Below are 16434 nucleotides of genomic sequence, written 5' to 3' on the forward strand. Positions count from 1 at the left end.
GCTCTGGGCTCGGGCTCCAGGGGCTGCGGCTCTTCTGTGAGCCTGTCTTCAGGGGGTTTCGAGTGGCTGTGGCCACCCATCCATCCCTCAGACACCTCTGGCCTTCCCTGGACGGCTCCCGAGTGGTTCAGCTCACTGCTGTCTGGATCAGAGCTCCTTTTGGCCTCCCATTCCTTTCTCATCCCCCGACTTCCCACCTCCCGTGAAGCTGGTCTCAGCTGACCGACTCTGGAATCATCCCTTGTGGTAAAAAGAGCTATTTTCAGCCTTCCCATTACTGCCCGGGAGGGGGGGGGGGTGTTTATCCCTTGCTGCCGTTTTGCTTCCTTCTTGTACAGTGTAAACTGGAGCGGTGTGGAGAGCATTCCACAGCCCCACCTGCGGGGTCCCGCCTGGCAATTCCCTGGTGCTGTGATTTGGCACCAGATGCAAAGCCTAGTGGGGCCGAGGCCACCTTGGCCCCCCTTCCTGTGCCATAGTCATCCCAGGGTAGCAGGGTCACCAAGGCTCCTGTGGAGTCACCTCGGCCTTGGCTGGTGGGGGCCACTCCCCCATTCAAACTGATGGCAGCCTTTGGTGACCTTACTGACAAGCTGGCCAGGTCACTGAGGTTGGGGGGGGGCTTTAAAGGAGCCCCCAGCATCCTTTGTTGAGTCTATGACAACCTCCACCCCCAAATCTGGCCTCCCCATGCCCTGGTTGGATGCCTGGGTCCCTCCTGGTCTCTGTTCCCTGGTCCACACTGCGGGTCCTGGGGTGATTGGAAGGGGCCCCTCTATCCTGGTTTTTGGGCCTCCCCTCCCCACTCCCCCACCCTTCTGAGGAGCCTGCAGGTGGCAGAGCCATCAGTGGTGAATTGGCAGGTGCACTGGAAGCTCCCGTTAGAGGCAGGAGAAAACCTCTCCCGTATGGAGCAAGAGTCTGGTGGGACAGAGGGGGACATCTGGGGCTGGAAAAAATTGTTCCAAATAACTCAAAACTGTTGGGAGCCGAATTGGCAGAGCAAAACAGAAGTACAATAGATAGCCAAAGCTATTAATCACTAATTATCTCCTAAATAAAGTAATTAATGGGTATTTAAGTGGCATATTTATGAGACACCAGCAGGTCTTCGAAAACCACATTTTTTTCCCCCCAGAGCAACTAGTTGGGCCAACTGTGTCCTGCTTGGGAGACTGGGGTTGTCATCCCACCCTCAGGCCAGCCAACCTCCCCACCCACACCCCCGGGCAGGGAGCGTGGCCCCATCTGAGCTCCTCCCTTTGTCATCAGAGCGCCTCTGAACTGACCTCACTGGGCTGCCCTGGGGACCGTAGGAAGTGCCTGCAAACCCCTGGCAGTGGTGGAAAATGCTGCACAGAATTTATGTTAGCTGCAAAAATAGCCTTGAAGTTGTATGCTACAGCCCCTGATGGTGCCCAGTGCTGTTTATGGCCAGGGTCAGGCCGCAGTCGGTGGCTAGAGGCATTGCTTTTTTTTTTTGAGTCCTTGCTGAATGTGCGGTTGGGTCAAGGCTTAGTTTGTGGCGTGGCCTGTGGTCAGCTTCATGGCCTGTTTGAGATGGGGTCCCAGTTATTCTGTGATTGGGGTTGTGACTTGATCTATGGGCAGCTTGAGGTTAGGCTGTGGTTGAGGTCAAGGATGGGCTGTGGTTAGTCTGAGGAAAATTCTGCAGCCTGGAGTCTCAGCCTCAATCCTTGAGTCCACCCCTGGACTGATGGAGCTACCTTGGTGCCCTGGAGACTGTATTCCTTCCAGATCCTGCAGGATCTGGGCTTCAGGTGCTGGGAACCCCAGCATGCAGGCACTTCTGGGGTGCCTGGCATGTCCCCTGAAATAGCCCAGCACACGAGCTCATCAGTGGTGCATATAGCAGTTTGGGAGATAGTTAGGACCTGTTTCTATAGCAACCAACCCCCAACCAGCACTGGTTTCCTTCAATAATGCCTTTTTCTGGAAGCAGCTTCTCCTGGCCTCTTGTTTCTCCCTGGGTGGCCCCATAGCACCTTGAAGGCTGAGCATGGGCTGGTTGGCCCTGATTGATCTTGTCAGGTTCATCCTGACCCAGAGAGGGGGCCTGAGGACATTCCCTAAGGGATACTTCCCTGAGAGAGGACTCTCCTGAGATCTACCTGGTGCTGGGCCATGCTGAGCATAACAAGAACTTTCTCTGGTCCTGGGCTAGGAGAGGCTACAGGCCTGGGGAGGATACCTACTGGGTGTTTGCCTGGAGGAACCCACAGCCCAGTGTAGCAGGCAGGCCTGGACCTATTCTACAGACAGGCACTCTGACGGGCTCAGGTAGAGGATGTTACGAAACAAAGAAGAGGCAGGTGCCCAGACTAGCGTGGGGGTCAAGGAAGGCTTTCAGCTGGGGGCTGGGGGCTGGGGATGGAGGGTATTTCAGGTACCAGGAGCTTCAGGAGCAAAGTCTTGGAGGGAAAGAACATGGCATGGTGGAGTGGGGGTACTTCCCAGTGGTGGCGTGTTACTGGAACCCAGACTGATGATGGGTGGTGGGGCTTGGAGAAATTGCAGTTCCTGGCTTTAGGTAGCTCAAGATCTGGGGGAGGGGGGCAGACAAGATATAGCCCTAGGGAGCTGCACTGGCAGAGAGGAGAGAGGCCAGCCATGCAACAGAAGCAGCCCCAAGAGTGTCAGGGCTCAGGCTATTCTAGCCTCTGGGTGAGGCGGGCAGTTCCTGCCCTGCCCTCGGGGCTCCCGTTCCAGGGGCTGGAGAAGGAGAGGGGCCCATTCTTGGGAGCGTCCACTGTGAAAGGATCAAAGAAAGCCCTGTGGATATCATGATTTATTTATTTTATTTAACAAACCCTTTTATAGCACTGTCTGAGTGCCAGGCACTATGCCAAATCTTTTTCAAATATTCATTCATGTGATCATTCTAGCAGCTCTAAGGGAAGACTGTTACAATCCCCATTTTACAGAGGAGGAGACTGAGGCACAGCGTGCTGTAGTGACATTTATTAAGATCACTTACATGAGAAGTGGCAGAGCTGGGATATGAACCAGCCCTTCCCTGGTGGTTCTGACGGTAAAGAATCTGCCTGCAATGCAGGAGACCCAGGTTCAGTCCCTGGGTCGTGAAGATCCGCTGGAGAAGGGAATGGCAACCCACTCCAGTATTCTTGCCTGGAAAATTCCATGGACAGAAGAGCCTGTCTTTTCACTACTGGGAGCATGAGGGGACAATGAGAGGCAGGAAGGCAGGGCTCTGGGAGGAGGGGCAGAGAGGAGGTGGGTCACATCCCTCCCTCCCACTCCCCGCCCCTCCTAGTCCCCCTTCTTCGCACCCTTGCCTGTCTGTAGGAGCCTTTCCCAGATTCTGTGTGTCTCTCACTGCATCCAGCGTGTAGAAGGACCCCTGGGACCTCAGGTCAGAGCTGAGGAGCGGGAAGTGTGATTCTGTGTGTGTGCGTGTCTGTGTGTGTGTGTGCCTGTGTGGGCCACATTTGGGCTCCGGACTCTACATGTCCTGGCTTCCCAGGTGGCTCAGCGGTAAAGAATCTGCCTGCAATGCAAGACCTGCAGGAGATATAGGTTTGATCCCTGGGCCAGGAAGATTCCCTGGAGGAGGGCATGGCAAATCATTCCAGTAGTCTTGCCTGGAGAAATCCACGGACAGAGGGGCCTGGCAGGCTACAGTTTACAGGGTCACACAGAATTGGACACGACTGAAGTGACTGAGCATGCGGGCATGCTCCCTGCATATCTGTGTCCACGGGGCTCCCACTGTCCTCAGGGCAGCCTGATGATTTAGCAGCATCGATGATCAGCAGTTAGACCCAGATACTTGTGCTTGTAGAACCTGCCATTCTCGTGCCCGTGTGAGTGTATGTGGACACAGAAGGCAGAGACTGGAGACGAGGGCCCTGCCTGAGCCCTTTTCTTCCAAGGCGCAGGTTGCCGGGATCCAGCCGGCTGGCCAGCTCTCAGTTTCAGATGTATCCCCAGGCAGGACCGGGCACAGAAGCTGTGGCCACGGTCACAGGCGGCAGGCTCAGTGCCGGGCACCTACCTTGGCCAGCTCAGAGGTGCTGTGACTCCCTGGAGGCCTGGACATTGTCACTTGAACCCCTGCAGGGCCACGGCGGTCAGAGCAGACGCCCATGTTCCCTCCCTCGCTCTTACAGGTGAGGAGAAATTTCTGGGTCCAGCATCTCTTGGAAATTGCCTAAGAGATTGCTTTGACCCCTGTCTCTCCTACCTCTCCCATTCCCCAGCCTGGCCAACTCTGCCCCGACTTCCTGTAAGGCTCAGTTCTGCCTCCTCCTCCAGGAAGGCCTCCAGGCTGCCTGCCTCTGGGAGGCGCTGTCTACACCTCTCTGGGCTCGGTTGATGTATTTCACCCAGGGGCCAGGTTGCCCACCCCTCCTTTGTCCCTTGCCCTATGCCGGGCCACATAGGTTGGGCCCCGAGGCTGGCACTGAGGCCAGGGATTGAGCCCATTCAGCTTTGTCAGAGCTCATACCTCCTAGGTAGCATCTGGTTCAAGGTCTGGCCCAGGAGGAGTTGGCCAATGCCTCCTACCTCCCTCACTTTACTGGGCCAGGGCCTTCCTCGCTGTGGACTCTCTTTCCCCTCAGACTGGGCTCCCGAGAGCAGGGTGGTGTCTCCCTTCTGGGGTGGGGAGCGCTGACCTTCAGGCCAGGGCTGCTCTGGAGTCCCCGGTAGAGGGCAGAGCACCCACTGTTGGCTCCTGTCTGTCTGTCCATCTTCCAATTCCTGTGTCCATGGGAACCAGGGCTAAGGTGGGGAAGTGGGTGACTGCTGGCTGCACTCATGCTGGGGAGACCCAAGCCTGTAACGAGGTCAGGGAGACTGCACTGGGCCTGATGGGGGTGGGCAGATGGACCAGGAGAGGGGCAGGAATGGCTCTCCACAGCCCCTCCCCCTGCACCCCGCTTCTCTGAGCTCTGCTGGGGAACCTGTGCACCATGGGGTGTGAAGGATCGTTTATTTCTCTGGATTGCCAGGGAAGGATTGGGGTATTCCCTTTTCTCTTTTATCCTGATTTAGAATGTTTTTTGTTTTTTTTTTTTGGTCTGTGCTGGATGGCTTGTGGGATCTTAGTCCCCTAACCAGGGATCGAACACACCCCCCCTACATTGGAACCATTGGACTGCCAGGGAAGTCCCTTGATTTAAAGTTTTGAATAAGTGTGACAGAGAAGGTGGGACAGAAGAGTCTGTTGGAGGATGTAGGCTGAGCCCTGGAGACCCTGCAGCCTGGGGGAGAGAAGCGAGGAAGAGACCCGGGCTCCTGCCCTGAGCTCTTCTGCAGAGCACACCCTGTCTGGTGGTCCTGAGCACAGGCCCTGGAGTCAGATGGACCTGGGTTCGGATCTTGCCTCATCCCTTATGAGCTTTATGACTTCAGTTGGATGACATCACCTCTCTGAACTTTATTTCTTAAACTGTAAGATGGGAATTCCTGACACCTGCTCCATGGGACTTGGTTAGGATGAGTTTAGATAATACCTGTGAAGCCACCAGCAGGTCATTTTTTGTTCATTTGCTTGTTTAACAAACACCTCTTGGCTTTCTTCCGCCTGGGCCCCTGTACTGGACACAGAATGCAGAGAAGTGAAGGGCAGGGACCTACCTCAAGGAGGTTGTGCTTCTGGGCCTTTGCCCTCACTGATCTGGGATCTAGGCACCCACCTTCTCTGACTCTCAAGACCATATGTGGCCTTCAGCGACCTGACCTGAGACCCTCTACCCCTTGGGAGATTTCTGAACCTCTTGGGCATCTGGGTCCACTCTTTTGGAAGTAAGCAGGTGATAGACTCTGGATAGAGGTGAGAACCTTAAAACCCACCTGTCCTGAGCTCCCATCTATGACAGGCAGGTGAGCCCTACCTGTTCGGGCTCCATTTCCTCTCTCACCTCTTCTTATACCCGTCTCCCCCTCTTTCACTGGCTCCGGCCACGTGGGTTTCTTTCTTCCCCTTGTGGGTAACTTTGCCCCTGCACTTCCTTCATCCAGGAAGGTGCTTACTCTCATCCTCTGCCTGTCCACGCCACACGTGTGTGCCAGGAACGTGCATGCACACACAGAGATGTACATACCAGCGCTTAGGATGTCTGGCTCTTTCTCACCATTCAAGTCTCCACTGACCCTCCACATTTTCAGAAAAGTCTTCCTCTCGTGCCCTCCCAAGAGTCTATATCAGTGTTTTCCTTTTTTGAAATATGACCTTTGCCGTTTGCTAAAAAAAAAAAAAAACCCTGCATGCCGGAGGAAGAGATGAAGGGAACATCTTCCTCCAAACACCAGGTGACGGCTACTTCTTTACATGATCTGTCCTTTTTTTTTTTTTTAAATAACTTTATTTATTTGTTTTATATTTTGCTGCTCTGGGTCTTTGTTGCTGCCCGAGCTTTTCTCTAGTTGTGGAGATTGGGGGCTACTCTCTAGTTGCGATGCGTGTCCATCTCATTTCAGTGGCTTCTCTTGTTGCGCAGCATGGGCTTTAGGGGCCCCAGGGGTTCGGTAGTTATGGCGCGTGGGCTCAGTAGTTGCAGTTCCTGGGCTCCAGAGCACAGACTCAGTAGGCGTGGCACACGGGCTCGATTGTACCATGGCAATGTGGGATCTTCCCAGACCAGGGATTGAACGTGTGTCTCCCGCATTGGCAGGCGGATTCTTTATCACCGAGCCACCAGGGAAGCCCACATGATCCATTCTTATAAGTTCTTTTTTGCACCAGGGTAGATAACTGAGATCCTCCTATGTATTGAATACCTACCTTTCCAGAAGCTGTTTTGAGCAGCCTGTCTGCAAAGAGGGAAGGACTGTAGCAAGTTTAAACAAACGTAGAGTGTGCATTTAAAAATCAGTGAAGGTATGCATTTTGAAAATAAAGAGGATGGCACTAAACCAGATAAAAGATGCTTTTAAAGAGAAAATCAACTGTAGATACAGACCACAAAGGAGACTCGACACTCAGGTGAAGGGTTCATGCGGAAGGAGAAACAGCACTGGTCCAGTGTTTATAACTCACCGGGTGACAGAGTTCTTTTGACGATGGAGCCAAATGCCCTTGTCATCATCCCTCAGTGGATGTAGAGATCCACGCGTTCACGCCTGTCTGTTCTCCAGGCTATGACGACACTGTAAGAGACACTTGAGGAAAAAGGGCATTGTGGAGGTGGGAAGGGACGGTTTTACATTCTTCCTAGTACTTGCTGCTGCTGAAAGGATTGTTGCTGCTTCCTTGGTTTAGGACTGCCTCCTCTGTCCTCCTGTAGAGTGCAAGCTTTGGGAGGGCCCCACTCTGTCCCTCTTGTTCACCACGATGTCCCCAGCACCTAATACAGTGCCTTGCAGGATGGGCAGCTCCCTTTGACACCCCCAAAGCCCCACTCCCTTTCTGCCCATCTCTAGCTGGAAGAGCATCTCCTTCAAATGGAGCCGAAGCAGGCTCCTTGCAGGCTTCCCTGCTGCTGGGCTCTCCCCACTGGGACTCCCGCCAAGCCCAGCCCATCACATGGTGTGGGTGTTGTGATGACCTAAGGTGATGGTGGCCTGCAAGGATGGATGCGGTGGGGGCGGCGAGGGAGGGACGAATTCCCGAGCTCTCCTCTTTTCCTCAGGCTCTAACACAAGCTCTCTTTAGGAGGGGGAGGTTGACAGGAATGCCGTTGCCCGTGGGTGAAGTATACACTGTGTGGGTAGGAGACCCACCATAGCCAGTCCCTTCTCGCTGAAACTTCACTATTTAAATTCAGGAGACAAATCGACACAGATATATCTTTAGATGAACCCACCACTAATTAAACTCTTGCTGCTCATCATACAAAACTCAGGGACCAAATAGATGAGGTTAATATGACTGTCCTGACTGTCCAGATTCTTGCTTTCTTAGAAATGGAATAGATTTGGACAGCAAGGGATATTTGCACATTCATATCATATGTCTGATAGTTTTTATATCCTTGATATCTGTTGGTTGAGAAAACATATAAAATTAATGTAAAATCAGGAAGGATTTTAAGTGATTGTATTTTTTGGACCATAGAAATCTTCACATACATTTAATGTATACCTATGCACTTCTTTATTTTATTGTATTTTGGTGCAATAAATGGTATTATTTTTCAAATTTCAAATTCCACTTGTTCATTTCTGACATACAGGAGTGCAACTGACTTTTCTATTTTGATTTTCTATCCTGTCATCTTGCTATCCTCAATAATTAGTTCCAGTAGGGTTTTTGGTTTCTTTTTTTGGTAGATTTTGTAGACTTATTGTTTTCTAGATAAACAATCATGCCATCTGAGAATAAAAGCAGTTTTATTTTTCCTTTCTCATATGTATACCTTTTATTTCTTTTTCTTGTCTTATTTCTCTAGCCAGAACTTCCCCCATATACCTTTGGGAAATGGTCCCATAGTCATGTTAGAAATACTCACTTATTGTGTATCTGGATTCTTCCAACTCCCTTGCAATAAATCCAGGGTCATAGGAAGGAAATTGCTGATCAGACTGTCATGCTCTCTACGCTGTTGGGTGAGAATGAAGAGCTTAGAGCGTCCCCACTGGGCATGTAGGGGAAGACCCAGATTTACACCCAGAAGTGACTCCCAGGTCGATTTTCCTTATGATCTCTGCCTTTTCTGTGTTTCAGAACGTGCTTTTTGCTTGGCTTCAAGCCATGAAGGTCAAGTGGGGTGTGTGTTTGGGAGTTTGTGGTGGGTGGGGCAGGAGGGTTAGGCAGGAGGGCTGGGGCCCTGGGCTGACCTGTGCTGGCCTCTCCCTTCAGGAGCAGTTTATGTTCTGGGATCTGGGCTCAGGGCAGGAAACGGTGCCAGCATCCTGCAGCGTAGCTGGGTGCAGTGAGCTGAGGCTGCAGCAGGTTTTCTGGGGAATGCGTCATGAGGTGTGTTCTAGCCAAGGCTGGGGGAATGCCCACCTCTTGCTGGTTCATTTACATCTACTATTGCCAGATCAGCTCCTCAAGCATCAGTCAGAGTTGAAAAGTTTCAGGGGAAAGTCTCTTTTGGGTTACTTATTGCACGGATGCGGGAACCAAAGTAGGGGCATTGCTGATGCAAGAAGCCATGTGTACTGGATGGCCAGGGCTGAACAGAGGAAGATAAACCCTGTGTGCAGGGTGGTTTTACTGTTTTCCACTGAATTACGATGCAATGAATTGTAGGGTGCATCACTATTTTCTTTTTTTTTTTTTTGCATCACTATTTTCTATACCTCAAGAAAGAATAAACAATGCCAACGAAATTAGGACATGCTGCCACATAAGATGCACCCCAGTTTTAAAGCTGTTGAAGTGTGGGAAAAATGTACATCTTAGCACTGATAAGATGAATTTATAAAATTAATGGTCATATGAAGTTATATGTGCACTGTAAACATGGAGTTTTCCCTGCCTCTCCTTATTAAATTTTGCTCTGTAGAGGTAATCCCTATTGATGTGGGATCCCCACCAAAGTGCTTGTCCTTCCAGACATTTTCGAGCATTTGTAAGTATAATTATATAATAATTATTGTTGTGAGCACTTGCTATATGCTAGGCCCTGTGCTAAGTACTTCAGTGTATTTTATTTCATTCTTCCAACCAGCTCGTGGGGGCAGGTGTGAACTTTCCTCACTTTATAGCTGGCGAAACTGAGGCACAGACAGGTGACAGGACTCACCTGACATCATATAGCCTCTAAGAGGTGAGGGCCTGAGCTTGAATCTAGGGCTCTTCCAACCTCAGACCCTGAGTTCTTAACTAACATGCTGTACATATCCTCAGTGTACAAGCAGGAGTATATTTTTCAAAAATGGGATCAAAAGAAACATGGTTCTGGGACCCATGTGCATTTTTTTCCCTCTTAACCATACTCTGTGGGTATCTTTCCATGTTAATACATAAGGAGCTACTTTATTTTTCTACCAACTGCAAAGAATTCCCTTGCTGACTGTGAATATACATCTGGTCCTCTGTGGGTGGACACTGGGATTTCTTCCGGTTGGTGGGTATCACCAGAACACTGAGTTGATCAACTGTGTATTGCCATCTTTGTCTACTTCTCTGATTACTTCCTCAGGAAAATTACCAGGTCAATTTTCTCCTAACACTTTTATGGTTTTAGTGTTTACAAGTAGACTGGAATTCATCCACAATATCCAGGATTTCACGTGTCTTGGGAGCCATCGGAGGGCTTCCTGAATGTGTCTGATATCAGCTGGCTTCCTGAGAGTCCCGAAGTGCCAAGTAAAGAGGCTCTGAAAATGTGGGGTGGAAGAGAGAGGCTCCTGACCCATCTGTATCTCTGGCCTTCCTCCCCCTGGTCCTGGGGCAGGAGTTGGGTTGGGGCTGAGTTTGGGGCCCCCAGGGGGCCACATTCTCTGCAGGCACTTGTTCCTGTCTGCTCTGGAATACCCCCCAGCCTACGTCTTGGCCTCTGCAGGTATTAATAATAATGGCAGACATCATCACTGAGCCTCCCGAGATACTGGTGCTGAGCATGAGTTATTTCTGATCCTTCCAGCTCTGGATTGATTGTTGCTGATATTTTATAGACTGAGAAACTGAGGCTGCAGTATGGAGTGGGAATGGCTGCCAGGTTGTAAGTAGCAGAGACGGGCAGAACGCAAGCTCTGATCCCCCTTCTCTTAGTTTGGGGCTTTTTTTCCCCAGGGGAGGCTGCAGTCCCAGCCTGGCTTGCACACGTGTGCAGCAGACCTCACTTCTAGTCCATCGGGATGTCAGCTTCTCCTCTCCTCCACCCTCTTGAAGCTGGCCATGGCCACGTGACTTGCTTTGGCCAATGACACCTGCGCAGAAGTGTGTCGATGTGAGAAGACGTGTTTACGACTGGGCATGACTTTCTGTGCTCTCCTCCCCTGCTTCTGAAAGCCTTGAAGTTCCTTTTTGAGATGCTGGCATCATATGGTGGCAGCTATGAGTGACTGCCGTGGCCAGAGTCCCCTTCCTACCTGTGTGTGAGTGAGAAATGAACTATATTGTTTTAATATTTAATTATGCATTCATTTCTTTTTGGCTAGGTCTTTCACTGAAGTGTGAGGGCTTCTCTCTAGTTGTGGCACGTGGGTTCCTGGGCTTAGTAGTTGCAGCGCGTGGGCTTAGCTGCCCCACGGCAGGTGGAATCTTAGTTCCCCAACCAGGGATCCAACCTGAGTCCCCTGCACTGGAAGGTGGATTCTTAACCATGGGACCATCAGGGAAGACCCTGTTATTGTTTTAAGATCTTTTATTAACTCAGCGAAACTTACTTGATGCTTCCTGATACATGTGTCACCTTAGCAACGTCTCTAACTGCCTCTGGTCTTGGTTTGGGTGTGTGCAAAATGGGCACCCTTGTTCCTGCCCAGCCGAGCCATCTCAGAGAAGTGTTTGGGGCTTAAATGAAAGCATAGCAGTGGGATGGCTCTGTGAGGGACAGGGCACTTGAAGTCAAGAGGGCAGGGATGTGCAGAATGCTGACCAAACCTTGGGCCGGGATGGTCTGCGTCTACCTCCTTCATGCCAAGACACAGTCACAAGCTTGGTTAACAGGTATGTTTTCTTTGGCAGGTGGCCCTCCCCCGGGCGGTGGTGCCCCCTGGCACCTTCGAAATGTCCTCAGTGACTCAGTGGAGAGCTCTGATGATGAATTCTTTGATGCTAGAGGTGAGTGAATCCCATCCTCCCATCAATAGCTGGGTGACCTTTTTGAGAAGCTCCAAGAAGGGGCGCTATTGGGAGCTGATCTCTCTCCCCACTCAGACTCTGCAGTTCCTTGCTTCATAATCACCCAATCTGTACGTTCCCCCAGGGCTGAGGCTCAGCACCCCATCACGCATGCTTTGAGATATTTACTGAGTTGCTCAACTATTTCAGGTGCTCACGGTACTGCAGTAAACCAACAGACATGGTCACTGCCCTGGTCAAGCTTAGTCTAGTGGGAGAGGCAAACGTCAGACAATGACACGAAGGAAAATACAATCACAAATGGAGAATAAGGGACTTCCCTGACGGTGCAGTGGCTCAGACTTGGTGCCGCCAATGCCGGGGGCTCGGGTTCAATCCCTAGTCAGAGAACCTGATTCCACACGCCACAACCAAAGATCCTGCATGCGGCAACAAAGATTGAAGATTTTGCCTGCTGCAACTGAGACCTGGAAAAACCAAATAAACATGTACATACTAACAAAAACCCCAAGTGGGGGAAAATACCTCTGAATAAGAAGAATCAAATGTTAATAGAGTGATGATAGGGATATCTAATTTCGGGTGGAGGTCCTTAACATCCTCTCTGTAGAACCGAGGGTAGGAGTTGGCTAGGTGAAAAGCGAGAGGAAAGAGCCTTAGGCAGAGGACATAGCAGGTATGACGGTGCTGAAGCAGGAACGACGGGGCCTTCCAGGAAGTGAAGGAAGCCTGTGTGCTCTGGGAGAAGAGAGATGAGACTGTGTGTGACCTGGTAGGTGACATGCAAGATCAGCTTACAGATGGGAGGGGGAGCTGGAGTGGAGATGGAGACCAGTTAGACCATAGCAGACGTTCAGGGGAGAGACGACGGAGCGGGGGATAGATCAGCTCTGCATTTCGGTGCCGGGTGCTTGGGCAGTACACCAGATGTAGCAAGGGGCACTATGTAAGTGAGGACGGAAAAACAAGAAGCATTATAAAGGGGACATTCCTGGTGATCCAGTGGTTAAGACTTTGCCTTCCAATGTAGGGCATGCACGTTCAATCCCTGGTTGGGGAACTAAGATCCCACATGCCTTGGCAAAAGGTCCGAAACATAAGACAGAAGCAATACTGTAACGAATTCAACTAAGACTTACAAAGAAAAAAAAAAAAAAAAGGTCTACCTCCAACAAAACTCTTTGTAAAAAAGCCTTATAAGGATTGGAGAAAAGGGCACTAAATGGGGTGGGCATTTCAGACTGAGAGATTGACCTAAGCACAGTCTCAGAGATGGAGATGGGCAGGGCAGGTGTGGGGACCAGTGGGAGGCAGAGTCTGCCTGGACTTCAGGAGAGAGGACCCTCCCAGCCATGCGCCTGAACTGTGCAGGGGTGGGTGAGACCCACAAGCCCAGGAGGGTCTCCAGTCTAGGAGGGTCCTCAAGTCTTGCTTGGCTGGCTCAGCTCCCCTCTGGGTAGTCACCGTATTTGGGAGATTAACTTACTCCTGAGATAGAACCAGCTTTGAAATGCCTGGCTGAACGGGGTCTTGAAAAGAGAAATGGAGCATGTGCTGGGAAGACCTCTGGGCTCAGAGCAGGACAGTTGGAACATGGTCTCAGACAGTTGGAACTTGGCATCAGAGAACATGCCATTGACTTGTTCTGTGATGTCGGGCAAGTCTTTCATCTGCTCTGGGCCTCAGTTTCCCTATCAGCTCTGTGCCTCCAGAAATGGAGACTATATCCAGTTCAGATGATTTGGGGAGGAATCACAGTGGGGTTGGCAGTGGGATGCTGTCCCAGCTGAGGCTCTCCCATTTTTGACTCTGGGTGCCAAGTCCCCTTCCTGATGCCAGCCCCACACCAGCCCATTTTGGGTTTCTTGCCTCTCTCCCATTGGTTTCTGCTTGGAGTGGCAGCCGGGGCTGACTTTCTCCATAGCAACTAACCCACAGTGTGACAACAACGGCTTAAATATTTTGACGCTTAGAAGACTTTCATTTAAAATATTTTTGCAGTTCATCAGGGCTCTGCACTCCCAGATGACGAGGATGGCTCACGGCAGGAGGCGTCTGCGGGAGGCGCCGGTCAGCTCCACCTCCATCCCAATGGCCCGCACGCCTGTCTTCCCTTTGAGCAGCTGTGGCTCCCTCCTGCTGCCCTCCTCTGTGGACCCTCAGCAGTCTGTCCTCCGCTCCCATCATCTCACTGCTCTGTCTGCAGTTCCCAAGTCGGCCTCATTTCTAACGCCTCTCTTATGAGTGGTCCCACCTCTTCCTTCATCTCATCTCCTCCCCACTGTCCTCACTTCCTCCATCTTTCTGTCCCTCCACCATCCCAAGATTGCAGACTGTCCTGCCTCTTTCCCTGACTTCCACCTCTCAGCACTGCCTACCAGACTCTGAACCTCACGTCTCCGCTCGCCCCTTCCTAGGTCACCTCTCCCAGAGCATCCATAGCTCTCAGTTGCATGGTCCGCCCACAGGCTGCTGGAACCTTCTTCAGTTCTGAGTTGCCAACTCCCCACCTCCTGTCTGTTCCCTGAGATGTCCCCGGGCAGGCCTCTGCATGTTTCCTTGGCTTGGGGCAGTAAAAGGCAAAGCCAACCTCCTTCTTCATTCCCAGGAGCTGACTCAGGCCAACCTGGCAGCTCTCTCAGCAGCAAGGGTCCAGCCGGCTTTCTGGGTGTGCTCTGAAGGGTCTCCTCCCTGCCTCTTTCCTCAGTCCAGGGCTGAGGCCTGACCTGACCTGGTCGTGGTCTCCGTCCCCACCTGTATCCTCCTGCCTCCGTGGTTCCGCCTCCCCTTGAAGTGGAGCCACACTGTCAGGAACAGAGGCCAGAGCATGGAAGGGGCCTGTCCATCCAGATCGCACATCACGGTGGGACAGAGGGGCTGGAGCCAGGAGCTTAGTGTCCAGGCCAGGCCTTTTTTCTTTGACTTATTAATGAAGATGGGGCCCTCCTCCCTCCCTTTCTCCCTCAAGCTCCAGCCCATTGATCCAGCACTAGGGTTTACCATGGGGGAAGGGAGATCCTCATGGATCATAGTCTGGTAACAGAGAGACTCTTAGGCTCTGGGGGGCTCTGGTTGTGTATGTAAGGAAGGAGACGGACTGGGAGGGGCACTCAGGACTATGGAGCTCTCTGGGTCTATAGCAACCCCTGGGCACGATGCTGACTCCCTGGGGCATGGCAACAGGTGCGGGGCCTCAGGGTGGCTGGTACCTCTCACTGGATGCTACAGGGTGCGTGATGGGGTCCAGGTGCTCCGACCCAAGAGGCTCCATACCCTAGCCTGTCAATAGAGTCCAAGCAGAGCTGGGGAGCCATGGCAAGGCTGGAGTGCAGAGTGAGGGGAAACCCACGGTGGCCAAGAAGGGACATGCCTCAGACCCAGGTCATGTCAGGGCTGGGGGTCCTCAAGGTCTTTGAGTTCAACACCCCCACTCCATTTTACAGGCTGGAAAACTGAGGCCAAAGAACTGGGGAACTTGGTCAGGGTCACACAAAGAGTCAGGCAGAGCAGGGGCTAGAATTCAGAGTCACTCATTCCCTCTCTCAAGTAGTTATTGAGCATCTGTCCATCAAGTACCAGGAAGTATTCCCTGTATGGGACACAGGGCAAGTAGACCCCATCCTGACCCCCATGGATTGATTGATTTATTTTGGTCATGCTATATGACACACAGGATATAAGTTTCCCAACCAAGGATCCAACCCATGCCCTCTGCATAGGGAGTACGGAGTCCACAGGCCTCCAGAGAAGTTCCCTGGACTGTACAGTTTAGTGATGATGGGTGGGAAGACAACATGCAAGTGAGTTCTATGGAAAAGTCCCATAAATAAAGTAATACAAAGGAACAAACATATCAGCAAAGAAGGCAGACGAATGAAAAACAAAAGGTGAAAAAAATGAAAATGTGTTCACCGTCGTTAGTTATTAGGAAAATACAAACTAAAGCCACAATGAGATACTGCCTCATACCTGTTAAAATGGCTAATTATGACAACCGACCAGAATGTGGAGAATTGGGACATTCAGACTCTGCTGGCGCGGGGGGGGCGGGGGGGGGGGATGTACAATGGGACAGCCATTTCAGAAAACAGATTGCAGCTTCTTAAAAAGTCGATCGTCATTAACTACCTTTCCTCCCCTAGGTTTTTAGCCAAAAGGAAAGCAAACGTATGCCCACCTACAGATGTGTCCCTGAATGTTCATAGCAGCTTTATGATGGCCTCAAAGTAAAAACAACCCAAATGTACATCAATGGGTGTTCAAATAAACAAATGGCAATAGACCCATGTATTTGGTATCAGCAATAAGAAAGGAACGCGCTGATACACGCAGTGATATGGATGAATCTCAAAGTAGTCAAGGGGAGGCGAAAGAGTCAGGCCGAGAAAGAGTGTGTACTATGGTTCTATTTATAGAAAACTCTAGAAAAACGCAAACAAGTCTATGGCAACAGGAGCAAATCTATGGTCTCCTGGGGGTGGGGAGGAGGGGTCAAAAGGGATAGGAGACAGCTTCTGAGCGTGATGGATATATGCCCACTATCTTGATTGGGGTGATGGCTTCTTGGTTGTGCACAAATGTCAAAACTTGTCAAATTGTAATTTTTTTTTTTTGGTTATCCTGTGCCACTTACAGGATCTTAGTTCCCTGACCAAGGATTAAACCTGGGCCCTTGGCAGTGAAAGCTCCAAGTCCTAACCACGGGACCGCCAGGGAATTCTCAGATTGTACATTTTAAATAGGAGTGTTTT

General features: G+C 51.2%; 1 protein-coding gene across 1 annotated transcript in view; it reads left to right on the forward strand.

Moving 5' to 3' along the window:
• Nucleotides 1-16434, forward strand: part of PITPNM3 (PITPNM family member 3) — a 94085-nt gene that overhangs the window by 6685 nt on the left and 70966 nt on the right. Inside the window, exon 2 of the mRNA XM_069603181.1 lies at nucleotides 11567-11662. Within this exon, the coding sequence (XP_069459282.1) occupies nucleotides 11567-11662 (96 nt within the window). The remainder of the gene's footprint in view (nucleotides 1-11566; nucleotides 11663-16434) is intronic.

The sequence above is a fragment of the Ovis canadensis genome, chromosome 11 (assembly GCF_042477335.2).
Source record: "Ovis canadensis isolate MfBH-ARS-UI-01 breed Bighorn chromosome 11, ARS-UI_OviCan_v2, whole genome shotgun sequence".
Classification (NCBI taxonomy): domain Eukaryota; kingdom Metazoa; phylum Chordata; class Mammalia; order Artiodactyla; family Bovidae; genus Ovis; species Ovis canadensis.